Here is a 10071-nt window from a genome sequence, read left to right on the forward strand (position 1 = left end):
ATGGATCTGCTAGAAAAGTGGCGAACTTTTCACTGCTAAAATCGGTCTCATCAACCATAGCAAAAGCCACATGAGGGTCGAACAACATCATCATGATTATTATTATCATTTTATATTATTATTATTATTGTTGTTGTTATTATTATTTTCATTATTAGTATTGTTATTATTATTGTCATTATTATTATTATTATCATTATTATTATTACTATTATTATTATCATTCTATATTGTTATTACTATATTGTTATTATTGTAAATTTTACTATCATTGTAGCTATTATGATGGATTCGTTGATTTTGGTATGACTGTAAACAACTGAGTAATGTTGTCTGGCAACAGAATTGTCTCTCCGGATACTAATAGTCAAACCGTTCACTTACATAAGGCAAAAATCGTCAACCCAACCCAGTTCAGGCTACGCTCGCGGCACCACCGCCACATTTCTGCCTCGCTTCCTAGCCCTCAACTTTATGTGTCTAGTTATGTATAAAAGGTCTATGCCTTCCGCGGACGAACTGTCACGTGGTAGGCCTAGACCTGGCAATCCTTTACATCACGTGTTACTCATGCCTGACCTTTGCAAGCAAGGCCAGGTCTCGCCGCCTGTGCTGAAACAGAGGCTGGGGGAGGAGACGAGACAGGCCAGACTACATAATTTCAGCAGAGCTTCGCGAACGTTCTTTGCAAATAGAGTGCGTCTATTCCATTGTCGGTTTAGGCTAGTTATACGGCTGTGTAAATAGGCTAAACTTACATCTCTACTCTACTGATCTTTATGGGATTTCTGTCTCCACGTCCACTCGCTGTGACGAATTTTTAATTTAGGGCCCCACCCCTTCTTTATGTGAGGGCGAAAAACCCCGCCAAAAAGAAGAAACAAACCAACGATTTAAAAATCTGGGTTACGCTGCCCTGCTAACCTGACTTGCATTAAAATTGTTCTAAAAGAAGTTCGTGGAAGATTTGACGTCGATCTACAGCGCTCTAGGGCTGAAAAATAGACTACGTACAGAGTTTTAAAAAATGTAAGCATTCAGATTTCATGCCCCTTTCAACACAATTAAAGCTGTTTTAGAGGCGAGGCTTTCGAATGTAACGTCCCTCTCCGATAATGATAAAGCCAAATAGACTGAGAGTATAGCGCTAAAAAACTCAACGAAACGATCTGCTGAGTTCAAGAGCTCCCAGTACTGGATTCGAACCAAGGCCATCCGTTCCATAGTTCAGTTTGATGCCATTGAACCGAGCTAATGGAACGCTCAAGGCAGCTGAAATACTTTATTCACCCTTCTTTCTACGCTCTCGTTGACTCATCCTGCGCAGTCTGTTAAAAATTGATTTTCTACATTTATTAGATCTATGAGTCATCTCCAGGAATAGACCATAGACTTGTATTTTTTAACACCTAGATCGAGCACTGTCATGGCTACCGCTTATTTTTATCCTTTCTCTTTACTCTCTATAATAAAAAACATTGCTATAAAATGTTGCTGTGCTGGTGTGCAGCATGGGCAGGGAAATAAAGGGCAAAATACCAGTTTCGCTTAAGGACTGGTGGGGCACCTGAGGTCTATTTTGGCTATTACAAGGCCTAGGGTGCCGATATTTGCTGTGGGACATCGTGTGTTATTGGGGATTTTAAATCGATAGTTCAAAAAGTATAATGTGAATCGGTTGCTATGGAAACGGCGGCCATATTGGATTTTGTATACCTTTTTCAATCCCATTTTATTTCCTTATTTATTAACCGATTCACTTCTCATTTGGCATGCCAACAGTACATATGTAGCTCTTAAATTTGGCTTGTTGAATTTTTGATATAGGCTTTAGTTTTTATCTTATAACAATTACAATTGAGATGTTGCAAAAAATGTGAAAAAAATGGAAAATTCATGCTTTCTAAGGCCATAAATCAAAATCTACAGCATTAATAAAAAATTCAACTAGCCAAAATTTAGAACTAGGTGTTGTTGGTATCCTGTGAAAGTTACATTAAAATTGAATAAGGAACAGAGCAGAAAAATGGGATAATATGTGAAAAAATAGAATTGTGAGAAAACAGCCGATACAGGTAAGAAAAGGCTAGACAACATGTGCTTTCGCCGAAAAACCTGACAAAAAAACACAGCTTTAGGGTGTAGCAAGGCTTACATACGTTTCTGGATATTGTTCAGGAAGTGTCCAGGTACTATAATATCTAATAAACCCAATTTACAAAATTTGACCCCCAAACACGATTTCTAGGTGCCCCACCAGCCCTTAAGTCGCAAGGGCACGCAACCCTTCCCTCCTTAACCCTTCCTTCAGTTCCAAATAAAGTACATGTAACGAAGTGTGGTCTTTAGGCGAACCACAATGACGCTTTAGTTGGCAGTCGTGTATTCATCTATAGTAATACAAGAACTGAACATTAAGACAATTAAAGCCCGTAAAGGTTTTTGCTTAGTTTTAGTAACAGTTTTACTGCACTTGCAACACAATAAGATCATATAAAGTGCCGATGGTTAGAGGTGTTACAAGAGAGTAACAAATACAAAAAGGAAGAGGAGAGATCAGAAAGATAAATGTTTGATAGGAAAGAAGGAACAAACCACCCCAGAGCACCCGCCAACCACCCACTTTTATTCTTACAGGCCTAGGTTTAACATGGTCAACTTTCAGAACAGCTGTTGTTCGGTTCTAAGCCCTACTCTATTTCACCATAATGTGCTTTTTGTTTGGTTTTTGCTTTGCTTTTTGTTTTGTTTGTTTGTTTGTTTGTTTGTTTGTTTGTGTGTTTGTTTGTTTGTTATTAGTATCACTGTCACGTCTGTATTACTGGCCATGAGAAGCGGGAAAGGTGTGTATATCCGACACAAGCACGGCGCAGAGAGTGCTTTGTGGTCACCACCATACTAGTCTGTTCATGGTCTAGGCCTGCAAAGTAAATGCTGATTCAGATTTTTTCCCCCTCAAACCTTTAAAAAAATCTTGATGTATGAAATTTAAGGTTTATTTTCAAGAAGAGTAGGAAGAGTATCTATGGCACTCGCAACGCCAAGAGGTCACATAAGTGCCAATTATTAAAAGTGTTAGAGTAACACAAAGAAAAAGGCCCAGTAAGGAAGAGGGATATTTTATTTGCTAAGGAAAAAGGAGCAAACTACACTACGAAAGCACCCGCCAAGCATCCTTTTCATCATGTGCTTTTTTTTGGTTTGTTTTTTGGTAAGTGTTTTTCGGTGCTCACAGCTGCGTAAAGTCATATGAGCGCATGGGAAACACATTATAATATTTTCAGTTGGTAGGGAATTTTGAATTTTGCCCAGGTGGCGGCCGAAGCCTGTTCTTATCGATTTTGGACCACCAAGGGATCTTTAACATGCACAACTTGCACTCTAGACATCCGAGATTTGTTGCCCTTGTCAGAGAAGGCTAGTTGTAGATCTTTCCTACCAGAAGATCAGGGGTGTGGCTGAAAAACAGCAGTAAGGAGCCAAGGAGCAGCAGTAGAAAGGCTGCAGAAAGAGTCAGGGACCCAGAGAAGTGGGCAACGGTCAAAGGAGGTGAGGGGGTGGGGCAGAAAGTGCCGTTGTTCTCTATCTAAAACAAAATATAAAAGAAGTTTCTTTATTTACCAGCATCTGGAATAAGACAGCTGTCTAAATAGAATGTTAGTGTGTATAGCTGGTTTTTTAAAATATTGCATAATATGTGAGGTAGCGTGGTGGAATCAGGCTCTCGTCAAAATAATCAAAGTGAAGAAACTTGCATTTTTTCGCAAGTTTGTGAATTTTTATCAAAATTTGTTTTTTGGCTCAACACCTTTCATGCCCCTTAAATAACTCATTTTTGTGTCGATTTTTCTGAAATTCGTTGATTAAAGGCACACAAAATGTAGATTTTCAGTTACCACGGACTATTAAGATAAGGAAATAACGAATCTTTGGAGGCCATTTTCTCACTAATTTTACCTCTGAAAACAGGTGACCCCCACCTCCTTCAATCGCAAATATCTCGACTTGTATTTAGGACAAATTGATATTTTTTTCATCCAAATTATAAAGACAAGTGAACAAGCTTTAAGATGATACCAATACCTCTACATGCCCAAAAATTGACGAGAGCCTGATTCCACCACGCTGCCTCACATATTATTGTTCGAACATATCGTTCATATCAGTGCATTCTTGTCGTATCTCCATTTTTAATAACAGTGAAAACAGTTCATAACAAAGAGTGAGCTTAAGAAGCAGTCACGTTTTCACTGTTAAAAAAATTGAGATACGACAAGAAATTGTTTGTTTGTTTTTGTAAAGTGTTTTACGGCGCTCGCAACTGCATAGGTCATATGAGCGCGCGGGACACCCCTAATATTATTAGTTGGTAGGAAATTTCGAATTTTGCCTACTCTTATCGATTTTAGACCACCAAGGGATCTTTAACGTGCGCAACTTGCACACGTGCCCTTCGAGATTTTTCGCCCTTGTCCGAGAAGGCTAGGTGTAGATCTTTCCTACCAGAAGATCAGGGGTGTGGCAGAAAGACAGCAGTAAGGAGGAGCCAAGGAGTAGCAGTAGAAAGGCTGCAGAAAGAGTCAGGAGCCCAGAGGAGGGGGCAAAGGAGGTGAGAGGGTGGGGGCAGAAAGTGGAAATGAAAGCAGACAACAGAACATTGCTAGAGAGCAGGAAAGGAGGTGAAAGGAGACAATTTTAGAGAAGAAAATTTTTCGGTCGCTACCCGGATTCGAACCCGGGACCTTTGAATGAGAGGCCAACACCTTAACCTGTAGGCCACGAGAGCCCCACGACAAGAAAGCATTGAGGTGGCGACACTATAACATCTTTAGTCTGGGATAAATTTCTGCGTACAGTTGAAAGAATCATCCGACATGATAATATGTTTTATTGTTGCCAGCCGTATTTTTCTCTTCGTATTGAATGTTTATTAAAATACATTGTGAAGCGTGCTTACGAAATGAGTTATTTCTCGGAATCAGACCTTAAGGAAATAGATACATCACGCTTATAGGTGAAGATTTAACAATTTGTAGGTATGAAATAAGAAAAGGCCTGTTATACATAAAGAATATGACATCAACAGAAAATCTACAAATTTGACCCTTTTGTCGATTTTTGGTCAATATCTTCATGTGGCATTGCGAGAAGCAACTCATTTTGTCAGCATGCCTCACCTATACAATTTAAATTCTGTGTATATCTACTTGTTTTTTTTTAAGAACCATTTTTGTAGAGCCAAGAAAAATCTCTCACTGGGACGATAAAGTAAACTCACCCAAAAAAGTCAAGGAACAACTTGTGTTTTCACCTGTCAAATTTAAATTTCAATATCTCACAAACCCGTTAAAATCAGTCAACCAAACTTGGTATACGCTCTGACGACTAGACGCAGTTTGCCTGTACAGCAAATTTGCCTGCACCAGCTTCACAGTGACGGCGTAGGGCATTCTGAAACACGGTTAAAAAAGAAGAAAAATGGGCTAAATTTCTCTACTTCAGCAACATTGGCATAGGGACTGTTAGCTAAAACTAAGCTTGGCTCGTGCTAAACAGATGTCTTAGCTGTGAATATTGCTCACTTACAACCCTTTATAAGCCAGCTTTTTTCAGCAATGTTTCATTACAACACGATGGTCCAACGACACTTGCTGCCTGACGTCGACTGAGGACGAGCCCTTGCCTGGCTCCAGGATGGTTCCACGTTCCCAGTCGTTTCCCATCGACTTGGGGTGTCCCCATCAGTCATATAGAGGCTGCAAGAACGATGGCGAGCGACCGGAAGGGTCAAAGGACAGGCCTCGACCAGGGCGCCATGTTTGACCAACGACAGCATCGACTGGTTCATCGTCAGACAGGCCGTGACGTCACGAACCACAACTGCAAACGGCATCAGGGACCAACTACGGTGACAACCAATGTCCACGAGAGCGAGGGCATGGTAAGGAACTGTATCCGTAGAGCCAAGTTCGTTTCTCGTGTCCCTGCCAGGGCCCATGACACACGCCGTCACACAAAGCAGCTGGCCGGGCATGGTCTGCTTGCAATTCACAGTGGACACAATGTCAATGGGACCAGGTAGTCTTCTCGGACGAATCCAGATGCAACCTACTGCACCCAGACAGGCGAGCCCACGTCTGGAGGCGCTGAGGAGAGCTGTTCCACCCTGAGTGCATCCAGCAGGTGGCGCCCTACGGTGGAGGGTCCGTTCTGGTGTAAGGAGGCTTCTCAGCTCACCACAAGACCCCCTGTACCATATACAGGGCAATTTGACCGTCGCAAGGTACAGGAAACATATCTTGCGTCCCCTTGTTGTTCCTCTCCTGCAGCAGATTAGACCCCAGGCTGTACTACAGGACGACAACGTCACGCCACATCGCGCACACATCGTGGAAGGCTTCCTGTAGCAGTGAGCTGCCACCCGCATGGACTGACCAGCTTGTCGTCCGGATTTGAACACAATAGAGAACATTTGGGATCACATTGACCGGTAGATAAGGGACAACCATCGTCCAACACAAACCTTCAACAACTCTTGGGCTGCCTCGACGTCCAGGAGTGGCAGAACCTACCGCAACAAGTTCTCCGAAGGCATGTCCTGTCCATGCGTCGACGCTGTGCCGAGTGTTTGATCAAACGGAGTGGCTACGTCCACTATTGACAATTTTCATGAAGAACTAGGGCTATTCAGACTTTTGAAATCCGACCAGTGTGACTTAAACTCATTTTACATGAACTTCTCGTTGCTGTCGAAATCTGAAACTGTACACACTTAATCTAAAGAGTCGAAAGCATCTTTTTTTTTGGAAAAGTGAATAAATTCGGTTAAACTGTTCTTCAGTTATGTTTCTTTGAATTTTTGTTCCTTGACTTTTTTGGTGCGAGTTTATAATGTTACCTTACCTTACCTTACCTTACCTTACCTTACCTTACCTTACCTTACCTTACCTTACCTTACCTTACCTGACCTTACCTTATCTGACCTTACCTTATCTTACCTTACCTTACCTTACATTACCTCATCTTATCTTACCTCATCTTATCTTATCTTATCGTATCTTATCGTATCTTATCTTATCTTATCTTATCTTATCTTATCTTATCTTATCTTATCTTATCTTATCTTATCTTATCTTATCTTATCTTATCTTATCTTATCTTATCAGTATTTGAGGTTTACCCAATTTTTTCCCCGACCAGCTGACACAGTGTAGATCATTTTTTTCTGGTCCCAACGATGTCGTTATAGAGAGGCTACCCCCCGGGGCAGTGCCACTGACTGAAGTGTCTTTAGGCCATTCCCAAAGGGGGGACATTTCAAGCATAGTAGAATTGTAAATGGGCTGACTCATGTCACGCTCATAACTGTGCCTGATCTACAACAGGGAACTGCTGCTTTTTCTTTCCTGATCCTTACTATTGTCATTTTCCTCTACTTCTTTTGTATGTTTGTCACTCTCTTGAGACCTGCTATTTCCGTGTGCCTTGATAGTCGAAGCAGACTTTGTGCTGTTGAAGCTAGAGAGGTGAGCAGTCTAAGTCTGATTCCCTGTAAGGACTTCTCTGTTGACACCCACCCCTTGGCGCTCATATGACCTTATGTAGTTGCGAGCGCGGTAAAACCCTCTACTATAAAAAAAATAGAGAGTCTGCACTGTACCCATCTTTCTTGAATAAAACTAGAGAAATTTTCTATTGACGGGGGTGCGGTTCGAAGAAAGTTTTGGATTGGAACCCACAGGGCAAGAGATCAAGGGGAAGACCTCGTGGAACCTGGAGAAGAATCACAGAAATCGATGTACTGAAAAGTGGGAAGACATGGAATGACATCAAGAGGCTAGCCCGGGACAGAGAAAGGTGGAGGCTGTTTGTCCGTGGCCTATTTAAATTCTTGCTTGTGGTTGAATGATGCATTTGATGTAAATATTGAATTTTAAGGAGAGTAATATATATAATTTATTTTTTTAGAATGTATACCAGCATGTGTTTTTACGGTCCTGTACAGCCAAGGAAAATTTCCCTCTGGAATAACAAAGTACTATCTTATCTTATATTATCTTATCTGATCTGATCTGATCTGATCTGATCTGATCTGATCTGATCTGATCTGATCTGATCTGATCTGATCTGATCTGATCTTATCTTATCTTATCTTATCTTATCTTATCTTATCTTATCTTATCTTATCTTATCTTATCTGATCTTATCTGATCTTATCTGATCTTATCTGATCTTATCTTATCTTATCTTATCTTATACCCTGGTGCAGGGTTTAAGCGAGAAAATGGCCGCCAAAGTTTGGTGATTCCAAAACCCGAGAGTCCTTGGACATTGCAAATTTACTTTTCTTTTGTGCCTTTGGTCAGCGCTTTTCAGTAAAATGCACGCAGAAATATGCTTTTAAACTGACATACCAAGTTTTGAGGGGAAAAAAAGGAAGAAAATTTTTAAAAAATTGACCAATGACCAGAAAAATGTCGGCTTCTTCGATTTCAATTCTTTGACGAGCACCTGATTTCACCACGATGTATGCCATTGTTCTTTCCATGTGGGTATTTTTTACTGTAAAAAATTCTATTATCTCTGAAAATATTCTTAAAGTTATCTTCCAAATCTTCAAACAAAGCAGTTTAGAAGTTTTGTTAATGCCTTAACCCCCCCCCCCAAAAAAAAAACCCACCCCAAAAAATAACAACAAAAACAAACAAGCAAACAAACAAAACCAAACTCAAAATCTCTACAAAAACAAACACAAATATACGGACGCGTCAGCATTGGCTGGAAAAGAGGTGAGCCAGAGAGTCTATGAGTATATTATTAAACTCACTGAGAAAGCAAACACAGACAATAACTACTAACAAGAAGACACACTCCTTCTTTATTACGTCATGTGACAACAGCAGGAACCCCACCCCCACCCCCACCCCCAACTTTTGAATCTGATGTTCACGTTTTGGAGGGAAGTGAGGGCGGCTAAAAATAGCCCTGTGCTGTAGGAATTAATTAAGCTCCACCCGTTGAAGAGCTCCCTCCCGAGCTGTAGCGGATCTTCCGGTAGCTCCGCCTTCCGTTTGCGTCTCTGCTTTGGAACTCTAGAGTGGGCCAACCACCGCTGCTGTTGTCTCTGGCGATGACCGTAGATCCATCAGGCATTGTGCCGATCATCAGATTGTAATTATTTCTTTGTACGTTGTCTCGAACTGAACTCATTTCCGACCGCAGGCCATTGAAGTCCGACATCACGGTATCCCAGGTACCCTCTCTGAAAGTACACATTAGTTTTGTTGTAAGTTCATGTATAGCTGTGGTTTAAAAAAAAAAGTTTTAGATCTAGTAGAAGTTTTGCGTCACTTGCAACACAATAACGTCATACAGGTGCCGAAGATTAAAGGTGTTACGAGAGAGTGACAAACTCAAGAAAAAAAAGAGGAGGGAGAGATTAAAAAAAAAAGAAAAGATAGACGTTTGATAAGATCCTTGATCATGACCCACATTTCCCTGAGATCCAGTAAACAAAACACGCTCATTGGTAGTGCTGGGCGGAGAGGTTCCGTATTCTTGCAAGCTAGGAATCGTAGGAATCGACTCCGAACCCAATTACTAACTTTCTAATGATGTGATTTTTTTTTTCGATGGTTACCCGGTTGGCTCCGGACATCTTCGGGATTTAGGATGGCCTTGATTTTGGAATACTACAAATAATCAACTTTAATTTTTCAAAAATAAATTCCAAAAAAAAAAAAAGAGAAGATTTTTAATAATTAAGGTAACTGGTGACCGTTGGTTTACGTAAAAAGGAGTCGACACTTTTCTTCCGTAGAATTAATCGTGGGAACCGGTTCCGGTTTCGATTCTTCGCCCAGCTCTACTCATTGGGCCCTCGTTAGAAATGTCTTGCTTAGTGCGACTACACGGCCTAATCCAGGTACTGTGTGTGCATGTGTGCGTGAGTCACAGTGAGTGTGTGTATGAAACATACCGTACTCACACACATTCAGCATTTCCTGTGAACCAACCAAACCTTACCTTTAAACTCCAGCTTCACTCATTTTCATTTCTTAGCCCCCCCCC

The 10071-nt window shown here is 41.0% G+C and overlaps 1 protein-coding gene across 1 annotated transcript in view; it reads right to left on the reverse strand.

Moving 5' to 3' along the window:
• Window positions 1–8850: 8850 nt before the first annotated feature.
• Window positions 8851–10071, reverse strand: part of LOC101857004 — a 3209-nt gene continuing 1988 nt past the window's right edge. The window contains exon 3 of the mRNA XM_005091688.3: window positions 8851–9262. Within this exon, the coding sequence (XP_005091745.2) occupies window positions 9004–9262 (259 nt within the window). The 3' untranslated portion in view covers window positions 8851–9003. The remainder of the gene's footprint in view (window positions 9263–10071) is intronic.

Source organism: Aplysia californica, unplaced genomic scaffold, assembly GCF_000002075.1.
Source record: "Aplysia californica isolate F4 #8 unplaced genomic scaffold, AplCal3.0 scaffold00034, whole genome shotgun sequence".
Taxonomy (NCBI): Eukaryota; Metazoa; Mollusca; class Gastropoda; order Aplysiida; family Aplysiidae; genus Aplysia; species Aplysia californica.